Source organism: Arvicola amphibius, chromosome 1 (assembly GCF_903992535.2).
Source record: "Arvicola amphibius chromosome 1, mArvAmp1.2, whole genome shotgun sequence".
Classification (NCBI taxonomy): Eukaryota; Metazoa; Chordata; class Mammalia; order Rodentia; family Cricetidae; genus Arvicola; species Arvicola amphibius.
The window spans coordinates 26860045-26882092 of NC_052047.1; the positions used below are offsets into that span (position 1 = coordinate 26860045).

Below are 22048 nucleotides of genomic sequence, written 5' to 3' on the forward strand. Positions count from 1 at the left end.
TCAACTTTAAAAAACTTTTTATTTAATATACAGAGCCACATAATCCTCAAAATCCAGGCTGGTAACTGACTACCTCTTCAGCTCCCTTGCCCATGTGCACACGTGTTAAACAAGGGACAAACAATACTGTATAATGCTCCCGGAGTTCCATGATTTGTTAGCAGCCGGTGAGGATTGAGTGCCGAACTCCCACTGTTCCTCCCAGGAGAGCCACTGGCATACACAGGAAGCTGACAATGAAGGGAAATGTCCTGCCCAGCACTGAGAAGTGAGTGCTGAAGGCATTTCACGATGAGATCAAGGCTTACATAAGTACATCACTGGGAGGTCAAGTAGAACTGACCCCCAGGCTGCGCTCTGCACTCAGGACCTGGGGCAGAGCACCACAGTTATCTGACATTTAGTCACACACAAACGCTTGAGTCTGCCTTCTTAAAGCACTTGCTCTATTTTTTAATGTAGTGTTGGCGTACTGAGCGTGTGCTTGTTTCTTCTTGTTCTTTCATCAGGCTTGTTTAGTGAGATTGTGCAATGCTGGAGCAATAATCCAGAATGTCCTGAATAGTGAACTCCATTGTGACTCCAGACCCAGGATAGCAGCGAGCTATCAAGCCCTCGAAGTGCTTGTACTGGCGTATAAATTCGTCTTGCATGGAGTGCCACACCACCTATCACAAAACAGAAAGTGAAAGCCAAGAACTGTGAGGGGAAAACACAGAGAACAGACTGCAAAAGGGAATCTAGAATTTGGTACAGCATGATAGTTAAGAAAATGCATTCTGAAGCCATCCTTAGTCCTTCTTTTTTTTTTTTTTTTTTGTTTTGTTTTTCGAGACAGGGTTTCCCTGTAGTTTCTAGAGCCTGTCCTGGAACTAGCTCTTGTAGACCAGGCTTGCCTCTGCCTCCCGAGTGCTGGGACTAAAGGCGTGCACCACCACCACCAACACCACCACCTGGCTAGTCCTTCTACTTTTAAGACTTGTGACCTCGAGTTCCTATCTGTAAACAAGGCGTGGCTAACAACACTTCTTCTTCCTAGCTGAAACGGGAATAAAGCAGAGTTCTTAGGACAGCTCTGCCATATGCACGCACCTGGCATGCTTTAGCTGTTATTTCACAGACTCTACATCCACAACAGATGCGGCTCTGCACAATTATGTGTGGAACGAAGACCATATTCAGGAAGTGCAATACTTAACACTTAAGGTCCATTTCAGACAAAGTTAAATTTTTTCTTTAACAAAAATTGATGGCATAAACATTGCTTGATACTGGGGAAGGAAAGCAAGGATGATCCAGGCAACTACCTGATTCACAGCCTTACCACGGAGGTGGGCATGCAGGTAATTTCAAGACAGAATTCCATACACACAATGATTCAAGGCTTAAATTGAATTAAATTTATCTGCATCAGCACTATGCAATTTAAGTCTCCTGAGGACCAGGAGAGGGTGGGAACTATGATCATATCCCAGCATGTCAACTGAGGGGATATACTCTTCTAGGGTTTTCCGGTGAGCCTTTTAAATCCTCCATTCCTGTCTTAAGACCAGTCTTAATTTAAGACCAGTCACTATCTCCCATGGTATTTGTTACACCATTTGCTTTTAATCATTTGGTTCGTGCTGCCTTCCACTGAGTACCACACTTGCCACTCATTAGCATGCTGTTCTACTCTGGGAAGCAAACACAAATGCAGCATCATGATCAGCATGTCTATGAAGTCTATGATGCTGAAACTAGCTATTATCCCCAGCCCCAAGTCTTCTGGCATAGTTTATAAAGGATATAGCTTAAATTTGGTTCAACTCCGGCCCCACTGCTCAGGAATGAGGCTTGCTGCTGTGCTACTCCATCTCCTGTCTATAAAATGCCAGTGCCCATGAGAGAGGCTTCAGGTCTGAAATAAGGAAATTTGAAGCTCAGGAGGCAAGTAACTTTCCCCAAATTGCAGCTTCATCTGGATCCAGATTACAGATCCATTTCTAGCTCCAACCTCACTCCGTGCCCCTGCACCATACTAAGCAATACCACATTCATTAAGCATAGCCTTTAAGACAAAACCCCAGTTAAACAGAGAAGCGATGTCTCACCTTAGAAAATACAAACAATACAATATACAAAAATACAATAAAGCAGAAATAATTACATACGGACCTTTCTTCCTTACAATCATCACCCTGACCTGTGCTTAACAGAACTTTCATTTGCCTTTTACTTTTTGTCTTGCTTTCTGGAGGCAGAGTGTAGCTCAGGTTGGCCTTGAGCTCACTATGAAGCCTAGAAGATCTTGTGTCCTTGCGCGTTAACCCCCAAGTGCTGGGAGTGCAGGCCTGTGGCACCACACTCAGCTACGGGTGCCGAGGCACTAAAACAGAGCATGTGTAGCGTCTGTGGTGAGAAGCCCGCGTCTGTGAAGCAGAACATACCTGCAGTAAGTTCTCCTCTTCACATAAGTGCTTATCAACTTTCTTGTAAAGGTTATCCAGCCCCTTCTTCACCTCCTTGCCAGGATATTCTTTAATGACTTTGCGAAGCTCTTGCTTGTTGAATGCAAGCTGGTAGCTCACTTCCTCCTCCCGTATGCCCTGCGCTACTCGGGCTTCAACGCCTTCAAAGAAATGCTTCAAGGAAATGAAAACGAATAATGGCTAAGAACGCCTTACATTATCACCTGAACTTCGTAAAAACCAGGCTTAAAAGTATGTAAGTGCAGAGAAGCTAAAATAACTATCATCTATTACCATGGTACTCAGTAGTTACTTTCTACCGCTTAGATTCTTTTCTGTTTCTGTAATGTGAGTATACAGAAAATAATATCATTTGCTTCATTTTCCATTTAATATGTTTATAGACTCAGGGTTTTTCTCTCTCTTTCAGCCTTCTGCAAGTTGGGATGGGATTATAAACACAAACCATTATACCCAACAAAACAATCATTTCTTAATTTTATTATTCATCATTTGCTCAGGGAAATGACTCAAGTCAAAAAAGAATGACAATGTACAAAATAATTTTTTTATCTTATGTGTTATATATGTATGTGTGTGGGTGGGGGGTGAAGGCCAGAGGTTGACATCTGGTTGTCTTCCTCAATTGCTTCTCTACTTTATTTTTTGAAGCAAGATCTCTCACCAAGCCTCAAGCCTGGAACTCACTGTTTAGGCTATATTTATAGGTCAGTGAGGACGCAGGACTTGCCTGACTCCGTGTCCCCGAGCTGGGGTTACAGCATACTTTTACGAGGACATTAGAAACTCATCAAGTGTTTTACCTCAAACCTATTCTCCTTTTCTTTTCCTTTTCTGTCTTCCTCTCTCTCCCCACCCCCTTTTCTCCCTCCCTCCCCCAGAAAGGGTTTCTCCGTGTTGCCCTGGTGATTTTAGAACCTGCTATGTAGACTGAGCTGGCTTTGAATTCACAGAGATTCACCTGCCTCTGCCTCCCAAGGGCTGGAATAAAAGGCGTGTGCCACCATGCCTGACCTTGTTCTTTTATCTTGACTAAGTTTTTGAAAACTTCCCCTGAACTAGGTAAAACTTGGCCATTTATGAAGAAAAAGATGGGGAGAGTTTGGTCAAGGTTCCCCCTCAAGTTCACTTTGTTTCCGTATTTGTAAAATGGGATAACAGTACCTTAGCTCAGATCATTGTTCTATGTATGTATTATTTACTTTGAGACCGAGTTCTGTCCATGCAGGATTGAATATAATTCTTGTCTCAGCCTTCAAGGCAGTGAGGACTATAGCAGTGTCTTCCACACCTGGGTGTATCACCATTTATACGAATTAAAGGACATCTATTAACGTCTGGCACACTGGCAGCTTCAACAACCAAGCCTCCATCCTCATTGTCCTGTGTCAGTACACTGAGCATCTGTATGCTATCAGATCAAAAGCAGGAAAGACCAAATGAAAATCTGCTCACGTTTAGTTTTTCAAGAGGCTGTCCTAAGGAGTAAATGACGTAAGACTGGAGGTGATCAGTGTACTTCTGCTTGGCTTCCTTTTTCTCAGCTTCTAGACATGAGATTTTCAATCGAGAAAGAGTTGCAAAAATATGGTGGAAGTTTTCCATCATTACTACATCCCTGGGGGTCTTCTGGCTTTCATTTGCTACTTTCTCCACTAAAATCAAAGCAGAAAAAGAAACGAAAACTTCTCTGATATGAGTCAAATAGTTCAGGACTAAACACAATATTCTGCATTGCAAAGTCTTCACAGCCTCCTGAAACAACCATCTTCAAACAATATCACGCACATGTGGAAATTCAGTATGGAATAAAGGTAACTTTTCAAATCAGTAGAGGAATTATGAATTATAGCTGCTATGTTAGGGCAGCCAGATGATTAATATCATGGCTAGATTCTAAAATGTTCAATTACTTAAATATAAAAAGCAGTAACAGGATTATGAGGATCAAGAAAAATATATTGAGTTAAAAATCAAATTTTGTGATAGCATGGCCTTCTGAGAACGACCCAAAAATAAGAGCAGAAAACTCCTACCTGAACACCATGAGCAAAACCATGACGTACAATAAAATGGGTGAGAGCATTTAACGCCTACTGCTATGGCAAGGGATAAAGTTGACAATAGGGAGTAATATCTAGCACTTGTAGAGTATACATTCCACCAAATACTCAGAGCATCAAACTGATATAAACTCTCTGCACCATAATTTGGTAAAATGTTGATATATACATAAACCTTTGAATCACCAATTTCATTTCTAGCTAGAAAGAAACTAAAACATACCAAAGGCATATTCAGTAAGTAAATAGTGGTATATAGAAGACCACATGGCCATTAAAATAATTATAGTTACTATAATGGTTAGTACAGTCAGCTTGACAGAATCTAGAATGTGAGAGATGGGCCTTGGGGCATGGCTGTGGGGGATGATCTTGTTTACAGTAACTGAGGTGGGAGATCTGCCCACTGTGGGTGGGACAGTTTCCTAGCCAGAGGATCTTGGACTGCAAACACTAACATGCAGCATTCACTGCTACCTTCTTATGACTGTGGATGTATATGCCCAGCTGCTTCCAGCTTTGCTGACCTAATAACTTCTCTGCCATGATGCACTGTACCTTGGACTGTGATGTGAATGAAATCTTTCTTAAGTTGCTTTTTTATCAAAGTATTTTATCAAAGCAACACAAAAAATAAAAACAAGACAGAAATCTATATTAATGGATAAGGAAAGATAACAGGTTTATGGAGTTAAGCAGTTTCCAGGGTATGAAATAGTATACTAAAGTATAGTAAAAAAAAATGTTGATTACATAAGCCATACATATTTTATTCATTTCATCTGATTCTAAAATAAAATATGCTCATATGCACTCACAAAAACTAGAAAATAGACTTTTTCATGGGAATCTTTCATGGGAAAGATTATTTGTAACATTTAATGTTTCTACTTACAAACTTTTCCATTCCCCTCTCCTCTTTCACTTCCTGTTCAATTTTTGCTTTTGAAATCACTGAGTGTAAGTAATCAGACAATTTCAAAAAACATGTCCAAAAATGGTCCCAACTTAGTGGGCTTTCACACATACCTGCTCACAGCGAAACTCCCTGGGTAACAGATAAAAAAAACCCTGCAGCCTAAGTGAACTGACTCATAAGCACTACACAGACATCCTTGTCTAGCACCCAGAAGACCCTTATTAAAATGCAAAGGTTGCCGGGCGGTGGTGGCGCACGCCTTTAATCCCAGCACTCGGGAGGCAGAGGCAGGCGGATCTCTGTGAGTTCGAGACCAGCCTGGTCTACAAGAGCTAGTTCCAGGACAGGCTCCAAAGCCACAGAGAAACCCTGTCTCGAAAAAAAAAACAAAAACAAAAACAAAAACAAACAAACAAAATAAATAAATAAATAAAATGCAAAGGTCATTTTTTACATTAAAAAAAAAAAAAACCCCTTCAAGTTCGTATAGTGATAAGGCCTAGGAGCCTGGTCCAAGAGTGGCTCTTGATGGGGATTAGTCAGCTTATTTGATGCTTAGCTTTCATATTTAACAGATGCTCAGTTTCAGGAAGCCTAAAGGGACTACAGTCTACTAAAAACAGTGAGCACATCTGGACCCAGCTTCAGAGTTACCCAGAAACAACAGAAAGAGCCACAATGGTCTTTAAAACAAACTATAAAAATTCACCATTAACAAACACTCCTCTGATTAGTTTGGTGTATGCTTTGTCCAGATCGCCACGACGTTCAGCATTTTTGAAGATTGATTCTGCAAGTCCAGCAAATTCTTCAAATTCAGCAACAAATGGAAGAATTCCTACTTTACTTTTCTTCGAGATTTTTACTTCTTCCATTTGCCTTATTTGGTTACTCTAAAGTAAGGCAGAGAGCAAGGGGAGAAAAAGACAAGCAACTTAGAGACCACAGATGACCAAATGCACACACAGTGCACAGAGCACTGGAGAAGCTTGCTTAGAACCGCAACAAGTTAACAAAGGAAAGCGATTCTCTAGATAGAAACATTCTATACTGCACTGCATTCAGAAAATAAAAGCAAGGAAAAGAATTAAACTTATTTAAAAGATGATTCAGTCAAGGATTTTGAGCTTCAAGTCTGTATTCCAACTAGAATTACTCAGGCTATCAGGTTTGACGCACTTTTCCTCTGCCAGGCCATGTGCTGATAAAAGCACCAGGACCTCACGTTCTGGAAATGGACAGTGCCTCTCTGACTTCCAGGGTCACTCACTCCGCCTTTGTCACTCAGCCTTTGTTAGCTCTTCCTTTTCCTCCCCAAAGTCTTCCTAGTTACCAACACTTCTGGAGAGGGATGTGCTGTCTGTGTGATGATGGGGAATGAAGCTCCAGCCTTACACATGCCAAGCACACCATGTACCACTGAAATACACTCCCAATCTAGACAGTGCTTAAGCATAAAGCATGGAGTGAGTTTTAATTGTCCTTAATATTTTCACCTGCCATATTCTATGGATATTTAAGAACTAGATATAACTTGCAGGCTATATAGTAGACATATTCAAATGATAAAACTCCAAAAGTACATTAACAAAATGAAATGTTTTAAAGAACCAGGCTTATTCATTCCTGCAAACTGTAAACGTCTAACAGGTAACAATAAAGCAACTTGTATTGTTGTTTTATTTTATGATGAACATGATGATTGCTAGATGTTATTAGCAACAGGTTTCTCTGTACAGCTCTGTAGACCAGGCTGGTCTAAAACTCAGAGATCCACCTGCCTCTGTCTTTGAGTGCTGGGACTAAAGGCGTGTGCCATCACGCCCACCCAGCAGCAACTGATTCTTAAAAAGAGATAGTAGGATGACTTTGCATACTATTAATTAAAATAAATTCTAATTATTTAAACTATCAATTAAAATAAATCAATTTTACTAGAATATTTGAAAATAACAACAAATCCAAATGCCTTTCAATTGTTTCATTAAACCAAATGTCGCAGATCAGTAAACTGAGTCATCAGGGACCCACTGAGTCACTCGGGCAGAAGCTGTCCCTGTGCTGTCCCTATGCATGTGCCTGTTTCGCCAAACGCTCCAACTTATTCTGTTCAAATGGACTGCTGCCAATTCCCTGCCTCACAGCTTTGGGGGTTATGAGTACGAGACCCTGGATTAAACAAATTGGCCGTTTCACATGGTGACTTGTTCTTGAGTTACAGCTTACAATGCATCTGTCGAAGTTCCTCTTCACAGTCACCAAAACGTTTCCCAATGTAGTACTTAGGAAAGACGCAGGGTCCACATTCTGTGCAGTCCACACGTGGTGACTCATTTTGACTAACATGTAAAGGGAGTTAAAGCTATCAACTTTGTCTCCTAATGCAATTAAGTTGTTCAGTTCTGGTTCAATGCAGCGAAATATTTTAATCATCATTTGGCGAATCATATCTTTCCTGTTCAGAAAGCAAGAAATAGTTAATTAATATAAACCTCAGGTAAATCCACCTTTAAATGTAACTGTAGTTTAGTATATAAAAATATAGCTAAAGATTGGTACTGCAGCTGAAAATGTCAAACTATGATAAACTATTCTATAGCAGTTTTGAATATAAAACAAGCCAATTGTTTGCTTCATTTGTAAAGCCAGGCACTGAACTGTGCTTTTCTATCTCTAAGAAGTCCACTATCTACCAGCAAACACTAGCACGGAGTCATACATCTGTGATTTCTAGACAGAACAGTTCAAGATGAGGCCTATAACAGGACTAGTAACAGGAGAGTTATAACTCTCATGGGGCCAATAATAGGACCAACAATAGGAGAGTGAGCACATGTAATGACTAGCGTTGACTGCCACCTTGACAGGATCTAGAATCTCCCAGGAAACATGCCTCCATGTGTATCCGTGAGAAATTATCTATGCTAGGCCACTTCTGGACATGTCCATGGGGGATGACCTTGATAAGGTTAGTTGAGGTGGGGAGATCTGCCTACTGTGAGTGGCACCATTCCCTGGGCTGGCTTCTGGATTGTATAACAAGGGGAACGTGAGTTAAACACAGGCACTCATTGCTCTCCTCTTCTGACACTGATAGAACATGACCACATGCTTCAAGTTCCTGCTGCCTTCACTTCCCCACCTTAACTATGGGACAAAATAAACCCTTCGCTTTTACAGGGCTTTTCATCATCATAGCAAGAGCAACACAGCTAGAACAGCACACACAGGTCTATTCTATATGGGTACCAGCAGGTTACTGAGAATCATGTGGCTATTTCCATTAGCAACGCTTTCTTATGCCTCAATCCAAGTTTATCTTTTCCATTACAAACAAGAGATAATAATAAAGACATACTCAGATGAAACAGGCGGCAGTGTGCCAGAACTATGCTGTCGTGATAATGAACCACCATCCATGTCTTCTGCTTCAGTCTGCAAAAACAGTGACATATTTATATACCAAAAGCCTGCTACATGTTAAAACACCTACAAGAAAAAACTTTATGGAAAACAGTAATATTTTCACTGCTATTAAGGTAACATATACATTATTTAAGAAAGTTTCATGAAATGTGTTCTTATATTTAAAAGAATTAAACTGTTGCGTGGGTGTGTATGCGCACACATGTGAAGTGTCACAGAGCAAGAATGGAGGCAGAGGACAGTGTGGTGGAGGCTGTTCTTTCAGTTTACTCGTGTGTGGCTCCAGGAATTGAGTTCAGATCATGAGGTTTGCTCAGCAAACACCTTTACCCACCGACCCATCTTACCAGCCTGTTTTTACCCCAACCCCCAAGGACTAATATAGGGTAAAAAATTAGTTATCTTTATTTATGTGTACATGTGGTATGGTTGTGAAGAGAAGAGGACATGAGACCAGGAATGTACTCAGAAGTAAAGGGAGTTTGCCACAAAACAAAACAAACAAACAAAAAAAGGAAAACATCGAACAACTTTAGAATGAAAACTTCAGCATTAAAAAATGTTGTGGGGCTGGAAGATGGCTCAGCAGTTGGGAGCACTGTCTGCTCTTCCAAAAGGACTCAGGTTGCATTCCCAGCACCCCACTCCCCCGATGACAGCTCACAACCTATAATTCCAGGTCCAGGGCATCCTACACCCTCTTCTGGCTTGCCTGGGCAATGTACACATGTGGGGCACAGACAAACATGCAGACAAAACATGCACAGAGATAAAATAAAAATAATAAAAAAATATATAAATGCTATCATAAATTCTTTCTGAAGCATAGCAAGCAACACTCCTACTACGAGGAACAGACTCCCAATAGTAACGAATTTCTAACTCATCTTGTCATGGCTTTGCATACGCTGGCTGCCTGAGGCATAACTTTTTTTGAGATGACTCTCATTTGATCTGTGATTTTCCAGAAATTCTCTCATTTCATCCTCTTACACTTACACCCTGAAGGGGCTGAGGAGGGACTGCTATATTCCCATTACGGGAGCAGAGTCTGGGGATCAGGGCACCAGCTACAGCGCACATGTACACCTGCAAGGCCACAAGACAAAATCGGACTCAAGCTGATGCCCCCATCCCCCTCTGTACAGCATTATCTTTTAGGTTGTGTTTTTCTTTGGGGACACTAAAATAAAATTGGCGGGATGTGGTCTTTTAGATCTTATATTCTGCATCCCAGGCTAGCTTGGAACTCATATAATCCTCTCAAGTTTCCCAAGCTTGAATTATAGACATGAGCCTCCACATCCTGCTTAAAATTGCTTTTTGAATGATGTTCTCTACAGAACAAAGGCAGCCATTTCCTCCTTTGTTAGGACAGAGGTTGCTGGTTTAAGACATTCTGGATACTAGAAATCCAAACTCCCAACTACTTTTCTGTTTTCAGTATTCTGTGAATAACAAGAATACTTAAAGATTGGTTTATTGCAAATCTTTCCTTTTCAGTTTGGATACTGAAATTGTGAACACATAATAATAGTAACTAGGTTAATTATGTTACAGACTATGAATACTGTTCAAATAAACGTAAGCATACCATTGATGCAGACATGTTTTGATGTTGCTGTAGTTTGAAAAATTTACTTATGAAGTCCTGTTCTGCCAGACACAGCGGTTCCAGTTCACTCAGTACCTGTTCAAAGATCTGAAGGAAATCAAATGACCCAAGGATTAAAGAACTGCATGGATGCTTAAACAAACTCCATAGTTCACTCTTCAGCAAGGACACAGGTCAAAGTATGAATAATTTCCTAAGTTAGACTCCTCCAATATGCCAAAGACAAACTTTCCCACGACTGACAGAGTAACATAATACCAAGGTTGTTGAAACAGACTGAAGAGAAGACTCACAGTCACTTCGAACACAAAAGGAAGACAAACCTTGAAACTTACTCGAGGCATGGCAGCCGACAGTGAAGCTGTTACTCCTTCTTGATTCTGTCATTCCTCAAACAACTAAGGTGTGATTTGATGTCATATTTGTAACAAGTAAATGTTATTGAAGCTATGTTACTTAATAGATAAATCATATTTTAGTTGCCATTTTTGATGGGGATTTTTTTTTCAGATTCAAATAAGAATTGGAGGGCATGGTAATGACTTAAAAGTTGTCTCAGGAGCCTCCATCTCTGAAAACACTTAAGGTAATCACATGCTAGTGCTAAGAATCGTCTGTTATTTTACCTTATCAAATTTGGTTCTATCGGCGACATCAAGGTCAGAGGCAGACATGTTCCCCATGTCCAGCAGGGAGGATGACTGGGACCTGCGATTGCCCGAGCTCTGGACGCTCAGTTTATTCAAACTAGAAGTTGATCCAGTGAGTTTCCCAGAGCTCCCATGGAGACCTAAGAAATGACAGAACTTTGAAAGCTGTGTCTTAGGAACAAAAGACCTACAACCCGCCTAAGGGCTACCTTTTAGAGTCTCGGTCTTCTGGGACTTAGATTCTACTGCATGTTTTGTAGAATCCATGACACTCACTAACGCTGGGTCCTACTGCAGAGAATGTTGAAGGAGAGCTACATGTGTCTATGGACTAGCATGGAAAGGGCCTTGCTGATGAGATAGTCTATGCCCTGCCCCATCCCATCCTAAAAGTAAAGCATCTGGTGCTATCTCTAAGCTCAAGTAGATGGGCAGGAACATAGATGAGGGTCATGTTAGCTGTGCTAACACTACAGTTGACAGAACTCTGTAATATTTTTAAAGAAAACCTACAGCCAAATATCAATCATCTCTACTTTAAATACCAATCTGTGAAGTTGGACCACAAGAAACTATCAGTTCCTGACAAATTTTCCCATGAAAGCCAATCATTTATGATTAAATTTAGTATGTTCCTGTATCTAAAAACCTTGCTTTTCTCAGCAGGTGACTTAGCTAATGGCAGATACATGTGCATCTTATATTTTTAAAATATAATTGAAATGTGACATCACTAGCCATATAAGTAGGAGACATTTGTGCTTAGGTAGAATTTAGGAATTCATCACGGCCATGGAGAAAATGAGTAACAGCCTCCACACATTAAGGAATTAATGGTTATGCTTAGAAGAACATATAAAGTTTATTCAGAATATAAACAGTACAACACTTAAGAAACCACTATTCCTGAATACTGCTCTGTTAACTTGCACTATTTACTAATGGGCAGAAAGGGAAAATGATGTTCTAATAAGGACAATTCAAGCTTTGACCTCATTATACAAACCATTACCAGACCTCTAAGACTTTTTTCAAGGATTTATTTTTATTACTATTTTAATTGTGCATATGTGTGCATGTGCATGTGAGGGAGGGTGTCAGCAAAGCCAGAGGCATCGGATCCCACTAGAGCTGGGGTTACAGGTGGCTGTGAGGTACTGAGGTGGGTGCTGGGAACTGCACTCAGGTACTCTCAAAAAGCAGTCTGTGCTCCTATCTGCTGAGCCATCCCTCCAGTGCCCCTCTAGTAATAGTTAGCTCTTCTAAACACAGCCTGTAACAGAAGTGCAATGTTAAGGTCTCCTATAAACCCTGACAACAAAGCTTTCAGCCCTCGCTGTGTAACTGTAACCACGTCACTTATTTCTTGGATGTACACACAACCACCATGCTGGGTTTCTTTTTCCAATACCTGGCGATTTGGTGCAATCAACATACCTGCTATTAATGTTTTCAAGACAGGTAACTAACATCTAGACATTAACAACCATGCACTGAGGGCGCCTACTAGCACAGAAGCATACTCACTCTCTGGGTCCTGTTTGACAGCACTTTCTTTTCGAGGCAGTGTAGCTGTGATGGATTAGGTTGCAAGCATCAAAGACAAAGACAAGTTAATAAACTGCAATTTGCACAAACCATGCACAAGAGGCAGTTAGAGCTCTAGTTTAAAAGACACATGCAAAGAACTGTGAGCACTGACTAATGAGAGGTGCAAACACATGGAGAGTTGCTCTGCGACTGTTGAGAAACTACGGAGACGTCTTACTACTCCTTTAATGTGGGGCTTCTACTTAGATATTCAGGAAAAGTATCAGTGTTTAAACCCTCTCCCCAACCCTTTAAATGAGTGGGATTGTTGTTTTAGCTTGGGAAGTTGGTACACTTACGTTTAAAAGAATGAATTCACAAGACTTTGTTTCTTGAGAAAATGAAGCTCAAGTAATTTAATACAGTGAAGAATGAAGGGGTCGCTTTAGACATTAACAATCTTATATCTCCTGAAAGCCCCTGAAGGGAATCCCCACCACATTAATCTTTTACTTTATCTGTCAAAGATAATGCAAGTGGGCCTTTGAAGATAGCTTTAAAATGAAAATCAAATATGCACGGAATTCCTTGGTAACTAGCCTGTGAATACAAGGCAGCAGTCAGGAGCTGTGTGTGGAAGAGTAATGCGAGGGGCAGACTAGCTAGGGAAGTCTGAATCTATCACAGACATCGGACATTTCTTTTATTCTCAAACTCTGCTCTATGCCGTATGTATCAATGTTAGAGCCTATGCCATGAACCATTCTGAACTCACACTCAGAAGTTCAGATGAAAGATAAAAACCGAATCATAAAATGGGACTAAAGAATAAACAGTAACCTAAAAGCTGCTTAAAAACAGAGAGCAATGTGTCAACCAGCACAGTGCCAGGCCACACTCGAGGAAAAGGCCCAGGTAGAGTTCTGACCTGGTCATTCCCATGCTAGCACTGGGATGCCAGCTTCGGCCACCAGAAGTTCAAGGGGACGTGGAACAAGAAGGGCAGATATTAAAGTGGCAAACCCACAATGCAGCTAACTGTCCGCTAATGTGAACACTATTCCGGGGGCCCTGAGGTATCATTCTGTGGGCTCACCTTCCGAGAGCAAAGTCTATTTCAAAGTCTTTTTTAAGCAGACAATCATGACTAGTCACCAGTACTGCCTATTAATAATTTGGAACTCAAAACAGTCTAAATTCTTTCTCAGCAGCAAAGTCTCAGATAAAGTCTTAAATATCTTTAAGTAATCTCCAGTAGATGATAAATACAAGAGTAGTGGATCAGGGCCTCTGTTTACTGCTACACTTCCAGTGCTTACAATGGACATTTATAAACATTTACTGAATTAATTTTCCACCAAGCCTTGAATCCAGCCTTGTATTCAACTACCTTTGGAATCAAAAATCTTAGTTTCATTGAGAAACAATAAGATGGTTTCAAACATCATTGTAAAGATTTTGTAATATTTAAACAGGGGCACTATAATCATGTAACTATATATACAAAGGAACTAAAATCTTATGTATATTTTACAAATAACTTATTTGTTTCTTATAGTTAAGATATGTATTTTATATACAGTTATATGCCAAGCCCAACAGCTGAAGTCCACATGTAAGCACTACCTTGTCCCCAGCGACACCTGTCTTTAAAGTATGCATCTTAAGTGAGGAAGGAAACCCAGTAAAAATAGCAGTCTCCTTTGCCTCTATCTCATTAAGTACATTTGGAGAAGAGGAACGGAAGAATCCATCAAAGTTTTAATGCCAGGAGGAAAACCCTACATCTCTGAGGATATCGAGGTAAATTATTCATCAAAAGAGGGAATAATTTATATAGAGATTTTTATCACAAAGAGCATATTCTCTTGACATCATTAACCTATTTTGAATTCTTGAAATAAGTGATGCTAAAGATAAAATTAAGTTTCCAGAAAGGAAGAGGCGTCCCCATTCTGATGATGCCCACTATGTCATGTTCTTCCTTTTACAAGGTAAACTGTTTCCAGCATCGCCAGAGCAAGGACAATAAGAAGTTTCTATTTAAAGTGATAACTTGAAGTCACTGAAAAGTTAACTTTCCAAACCCAGGGGTTCCAATTTTAATTATAGTTACTATTAGAATTCATTTACACATAATCTGGATTATTGAAAAAAAATCTCTTAGGAAAAATTTCAACCTATTTAACTCGGAATTTCTGAAGACATGTGTGTTTAACTTGAATTTTACTTTTAAAATGTTAACAAGTCAAATGCTGAGAGACCAACAAACTGCTGCTATCCCCTGAATTTAGTTTTTCTCTTGTACTTGATAACAAAATAACCAATACTCTAATGTGATGAATTATCACAAATTAGCCTCCTATCCATCAGCATTTAATAAATACAGATTTATCCTTTTGCTATGACATTGCTTTAAAATTATAAAAATGTATTTTAAATCTATATTATGTAAATTAAAATATTTTAACAAAATAATTTAAGAACTTAGAGTAAGAAAAGGCTTAAGCTTTAAGATGTGATGATAATATAAAGATACTATTACATTTTATTTAAGTTGTATTTTTATATCATTTATCTTAAAGTATATGCAACTTGTTTTGATATACTGAAAAGAGATTTCTCAGCATAAAATGGCACATTAACAAGTGATGACGAATATACTTAATGAAACATTAAACACGTAACTGCATTAATAATATGCTCTTTGCCAAAAAGGCATAACATATCCACAGTGAAACATCAACAAAATATAAACACACTGCTGTTTTAGAACAATTAGCCTTTAGGATGAGTTAGCATTTCTGTTTTCAAAAGCCTACTGTCCCAAGATAGTATTTTATAAAGTGTAGCATATTAACAAATCCAAAGCACTTCAAAATCGGGACCACAGTAATTAATACAGTGGCTAAAATTGGTGACATCTAAGGGCAGTCTTCTCTGCCCCGAAGAACAGATGGGAGCAGGACCCAGCAATATTCAACATTGCTGCCTGTTTCCTGCCATTGCTTAGGGCACAGGCTCATTTCAACAGTCAATGCTAAACTCAGCATTCTAAAGGGACTCCAGAGACACCGAGGAGTACACGATGTAGCCCTTTAAGGCCAGGTTTGGATCTGAATAGGCACAGAACTCCATCCAAAGAGAACTCCAGAGATGGGTACATGCAAGAGCAGAACGTGGCCTCAGCACATCTTTTCTTAGCTTGATACTTTCACCGGCTTTTCTTTCAAACCATGTTTTTGTCCCTTTAAATATTAGAAAATAAAAAGCAATACACCCCAAATATTTTGCTTTAGAAAATAAGGAACAATCACAAGGGAGATTTCGGTGACATTTCTATACACCACAGGCAAGAGAGAAAATAAACACTTTTTCTAAATTCAAAGCAGCCAGTGAGAAGTAAGAAGCCAGGAATGACTTTTAGTTCTTTCTCTGTGGAGAACAATGACTGGCCCCCACCTGCAAAGGTCTTGGGGATCAGAAACCACACTCAGGCAGTCTCTTGCCTAATCCCTTCTCTGCCAGGCTGCACTTAACTTTCTCACCTCTGCTTTCCCTAGCAACAGTGACCTCTAATAACAGCGTGAATGCCCAACTGCTGCTGGACTGATACACTACATAGTTTTAGCTTGTGAAAAAAATACTGACAGATACACATTTCTTTTCAAAAACACTTTCTTTGAAACATCTGTAAATCAAATATATTAGCTAGCCCTCCTCTTTCTTTAACTCTATTGTGTTTTTTCCCGCCTTGTTTAAAGACTTGGAGTTACCATTCAGTAAGTAAGACTACTTCAAAAGCAGACACTGAGCCCATTGCTAGGCTTACCAAACTTCTTGCTTTCTTTAGTGGTGCCAGTCATCTTGATCTTTGCAACTTCAAAGAAATCTTTGATTTCTCTTTCATAGAGTCGGGATAAATAATCCATGTAATTCTTAAAATAAATGAAATATGTAATTATTAGTAAACTAACAATTTTTTCCTTAATCGTTATTTAAATCCTTCATGCTTTTAAACCTTAGTGTATTTCAGAGAATATAAAAAAGTTAGGCTATTTTCTGTCTTGAGAAAGAAACAAAGCAGATTGAATAGGTAAGGAAGCATATCATTAAAATTTACAGAAATGCCAAGTCAAGCAATCACACTTCTATTTCCATGGTTACGCATTGCCTTGGTACATTTTAAATGGGGTTGCAACCACTCAGGCTAGGGTATGTGAAGTAGAGCAGCTGAGCTTCTCCTGCTGCACTGTAATGGAGGCACAGTGTTCTAGTGTGTGGTGCACTGCAATCCAGTAATCCAATTCTCTAACAAAGGACACTGGAGCCATTTCAATGTTGTTACGACAATGTCACGGTGGGTTTTCTGGTTCCCTGGGAATTTCCTAGGGGCAGATTACAGAGATGAAGGGTGCAGGAATCTTCATAAGGCTGATGCCACTTCACTTTGAAGGACTCCAGGAATCTTCGCCCTTCTCCCTCCACGCTACCATGTTGCCCAGCAGTGCCAATGGCAATGGAGGAGATCTTCTGATTTCCCTGACCCTTGTCAGCTTTGGGTGTAAACCCAAAGGTCAGAATTTCATTAGTATACATACAACACAATTTTCAAAATAATTTTTCTGAAACAGATGTGGTTAATTGAGCCTTAAATGAAAACATATATTATTCAGAATAAAGACTAATTTGTTTTTTATCACAGTTGTCTATCCTTACATGAAATACTCTATGTAGCCCTATAAGGATTCTTCAATAGTAGAGATCACGTGTCTTTCCAGGTCCTAAGTTAAATGATTAAATAATTTAGCTAAATTTTAAGAAATCTACAGTAGAATAATTATTCGCAGCTATTCTTTTAAGCTCAGGACAGAATTTTAGCTTCAAGATTCTTTATCACAAATCAATCTATCGTTTTCTATAGAGCAGGCTCTCTAACATACTTTAGCGTCTGCCCCTTTGCAATATACAGATCATATCTGTAAGAAGAGTCGCTCAACTAAGCAGCTATTTCCTATGATCGTGTATTAATTCAGAAGCACATACAAATTAAAATGCACCACAAAATTTCCTTGTAATATCTGATTTGAAATTTAAATACTGTTGTCCCAAGCAGCCTTTTCAATTTTGCTTTGTGCTGGCTAATTTGTCTTCCAGAGACCTTTTTCTTCTTTTTAACACAGCCAGGCACATGCCTCAACTGTGAACTAAGAGTGATAATCACAGTGTGGATTGGCCTATCCACGAGTATGAGGATTTTCTATCATAAAAATATGGAATGCTTCATGTACCCATGTACACATGGGGTCTTGCTAATCTGTGTTGTTCTAATTTTACAGTATATGTGCTGCTGAGGAGGGCACTAGAACTAAGACGGAGATATAACAGTCAGTCCCAGGTATTACTACTACAGAGGAAAGCTCAGATGTCCGTAATCACAAGGGAAGCACCTTATATGCTCAGACTGACAGACGTTGGAGTCCTGGGGGAGAAGGTGCCTGAGCAGATGGAGACATGGCCATAGTCCCTATGCCTTCCACAAGCTCCAGTTATGGAAACAAAAATAAGGTCTAAGTGAGCCTGAGTGCAGCTGGGAGTGATGGCGAAGATAAATCCTCATCCCTCAAGAACTTGGGGTGGGCTTTTCCTATTCATTCCACCAAATGTGAGCTGTGTACACCCAACCGAGTGCTAAAAGAATATGGGCTTGCTCATTGTTTTACTTTGGTTCTTTTTGTTGTTCTTACATCATTTCTTATTCCTTTTTAAACGCAATTCCTGATTTTTTTTTTTTACAATATTTCAACAACTAAACTGGCCATATAAGGTGTGTGTGTGTGTGTGTGTGTGTGTGTGTACACATATGTGCACCAAAAGCTCAAACCAAAGGATCAAGTAACATTGCTGGGGAATAAGTTCATTTTAAAAAGTTCATTAGTAGTATCATTCAAAATTACCCTCTTGTAGGAAAAAACTACCCTCTGAGCAGAGAATGATCCATAAGTCACCACTAGGTTGGCACTCATCTTATTTCTTCACTTTAAAGTACATTCATGAATAATGCATAGTATGTAAAGATTAAGACAATCCTCTGAGAACACAATTAGGCAAAAAGCTTATTGATTACTTATTTGAATAGTCACTAGGGAACAAAGCACTTGTTTGCATGAAACTCTTAAGAAGATGTATTTAATTATTTAAAATATTAATCTCCTAAAACTTCAAAAGGGAAAGAATTTGAGTACTATAAATATTTTTATTTAATGCACCTCCAAATCAGAATTCTGTTGATAAAACAAAACAGAATAATGTAACAGAAGAATTGCGTAACACTCAAAAAGCCCATCTGAGGAGCAAAAAGAACCATATCAACACTAGCAAGCCAGATCAGATGCACATGGACACTTCAGGGGATAGACATTAGTTTTGAAAAGTATTTTTGTGCATCCACAATGCTTGTGTTTGTATGGGGGTGGGGCAGAGGCTGAGAGTGGAAGAGCTGGTGGAAGTCAGAAGGTAAGTTATGAGAGTTGGTTCTCTCCTACCGCGAGGGTCCTGGGAACTGAACTCAGGCTGTTGGGATTGGCAGCAGGCCCCTTTACTAGCTGAGCTGTCTCTCCAGTCCTTAAAAGGCTTTTTAAATTATGGTTTGAATATATTTTTGCCAGATTTATCTTCCCTTTTTAAAAATCTCAGTTTATGAATGGTAAGGTCCTATTGCTGAAGACAACACTTAGCACTGGACACAGTTAATAGCTGGCGCCTAACTAGAGCCTCCCACCTACTGACGAGTGTTCATGGTACCGGAAGGCACTCTGCATACTACCAGAGGAGAAAGGTAAACACCAGCCCAGCTACAAACCCTATACAAAAATCAACAGAAAACAAAAACCAAACCCTAAAAACTGTAATAGAAAACCAAAGAAGAGAAAGGATCTGAAGAGAGCACAACAGGGTGGGTTAGGGTGGGGTTCAAACCCAGGGTTTGCTAGTTCCTGAGGAGTGAAACAGAAGAAACTGAACTAATTCAAAACCAGAAAGAAAACTACTAGGAAGATGTGACAAGTGAATTGGGAGGGGAAAAAGTGAGCCAAACAAACAACAAAACAACAAAAAGACTCACCCCAGCTTAGAAACAGGGAGCCAGAGTTTACTTTAAATAGGCAAAGGTACTCCAAAGAGAAGACATATGTGGACTGATATTAAAAAATGTGCTGCCATCAAATATTAACCTCAACACATGGCTAGGAACACAACCAGTCTTTTGTTGGCCTCCCTACCTATCTCTCTGCCTCCCCTGAAGCACAAATTTATGGCAGCTGCTAGGAGTTGCTTTTTTTAAAAGTTTAAAAAAGGAAAGCTTAAAAAGGAATCCTAGACACAAAAGACCAGAGTTAAGCATGGTTTGGAAGTTGCATTTTCTTGGGTGGGTTCTGTTTGCTAGAAGGAAGCAGAGGCATGGCTCCTTTAAGAGAGGTTTTCCTAATTCAGCAGTAGCAGAAAAAAAGTTGTGCTGTTTTGAAACTGCAGCTTCCTGGGCCGTGCACGAACTCTGACAAGGTTCGGCTATGGAGCATTTAAATGGGGTCTTTGAGCAGAGTGCTACAACTTGCTTAACAGCAACACAGACCGGCTGTGTGCCTAAAAATGGGGCAATGTACATGGCTCTCAGAGGCAGCAAACAGCTCCGTTATGCTGGACTGGGTGGAGCAAGCAGACAGTACCATATTTCCCCTAGCAATGCCACCACTTAAGTTCATAAGAAGGGCTTAGCATTTTAAGAAGCACTTCTGGTCAGAAAAAGAATTACAGATATGCAATAAAGACAAATCCAGATAAAAAAGGACCTCTAAATGGGTCACAGTGTTGGATAAATGTACATAAGCTTGGGAGAGAGAAAAAAAATTAGAGAGTTATAAAAAGAAATAAATGGTTTTAAAGAGACAGAGTACAGAAAAGTAATAGAGTAAAAACAAATATGCCATGTAAAGAGAAAATATGAACAGAGTCTGGATTATGTATATTATTGTGTTTTCTTTGAATTTTTTTGACTGTAAGGAGCTAAGTAACCAACATATATACTTTAAAGGTATCTTGTCTTCAAAATATGTGTCTAAGGATTTGTTACTTTGGAAAAGTGGTTCTTTCGTTTCTACACAGGATGAGGACCTGGGAAATCCTTCCAGACTAATGTGGTTTGATGAACCAAGATCCCCTGAAAGGTTGCCATAAACACCCCCCAAAATTACTTCATTCAACAAAAAGCAGGAAGCAGTCTGGAGAGAACTTATAAATGTTTGTTTACATTTAAAGCTGGATATGATATAAATACTGTGCATTAGTATGGATCTTGATCTATCGATACAATTTAAGATCAGTTTTGTTTTATTACATTTCTGCTCTTGATCATGGTATTGTGTCTGTGCAGCTCATTTAAAAATGTAATGTATAATTAAGAAATACAGGTAATAAAGAGTCATCTATAATAGCCAAGCTTCTAGTCATGTTAGGTTTTCTAGATATATAAAGATATAGTTCAGTTAGATAGGTATTCTCCTAATCTTTCAGAGACCTTCAGAATATGGCATTTAAAATGTTTAAATTATTATTATTATTATTATTATTATTATTATTATTATTATTATTATTTTGGTTTTTCGAGACAGGGTTTCCCTGTAGTTTCTAGAGCCTGTCCTGGAGCTAGCTCTTGTAGACCAGGCTGGCCTCGAACTTAGAGATCCGCCTGCCTCTGCCTCCCGAGTGCTGGGATTAAAGGCGTGCGCCACCGCCCGGCTAAAATGTTTAAATTATTAACTCAAGACTTTTCATGACAATGAGACACATCTCTTCCTGGCAGCACCAATCTACTTCAAGAGGAAGAAGGGCATTGAAGAGGCTCCTTATGGAGCTGTTTAGTCATTTGGGCAAAATACTTCTCTTGCCTGGACTGCTTGATGGTCTACTGTATGGACTGGACATGCAGGACTCACAGAGAAATGACTGCTGAGCTTGCCTAAAGGTGAGACCGTCCTTCAGGTTTCCTGCTTCATGAAAAAGTCTGCCAGACATTCTGCAGGACACAGAAGAAAGTGACTGACAAATTGCCAATATAGGTGGAACTGTCTTTGAAATTTCCTGCTTCATGGAAAAGTCTGCCAGATACTATGGGCCAGTAGGCTAAAGATGGATGCCCCAACGGTACAGAATAACTTTTGGTGACTGTCCAGGCAGTAAGATGTCTCTGTCATTTCTAAAGTTTTGGAAGTTTCTTACAATGCACTTCCTATTTACTTAGGCAATATTATATCCTTCCGGAGTCTTTGATGGAGTTGAAGAATTTATAGTTATAATTATAGTTTTCCTTAGTTACGATA

At 39.5% G+C, this 22048-nt stretch overlaps 1 protein-coding gene across 2 annotated transcripts in view; it reads right to left on the minus strand.

Moving 5' to 3' along the window:
- The window catches only part of Exoc1 (exocyst complex component 1), a 42266-nt gene continuing 20218 nt past the window's right edge, over positions 1 to 22048 (minus strand). The window contains exons 10-19 of one of the 2 annotated variants that reach the window (XM_038328011.1): positions 16507 to 16612; positions 12672 to 12716; positions 11121 to 11284; positions 10474 to 10581; positions 8812 to 8888; positions 7680 to 7908; positions 6163 to 6346; positions 3927 to 4126; positions 2430 to 2624; positions 1 to 668 (exon numbers count right to left, since the gene is read on the minus strand). In XM_038328011.1, the coding sequence (XP_038183939.1) occupies positions 516 to 668; positions 2430 to 2624; positions 3927 to 4126; positions 6163 to 6346; positions 7680 to 7908; positions 8812 to 8888; positions 10474 to 10581; positions 11121 to 11284; positions 12672 to 12716; positions 16507 to 16612 (1461 nt within the window). In that variant the 3' untranslated portion in view covers positions 1 to 515. The remainder of the gene's footprint in view (positions 669 to 2429; positions 2625 to 3926; positions 4127 to 6162; positions 6347 to 7679; positions 7909 to 8811; positions 8889 to 10473; positions 10582 to 11120; positions 11285 to 12671; positions 12717 to 16506; positions 16613 to 22048) is intronic. The other variant, XM_038328019.2, reaches the window with a different exon arrangement.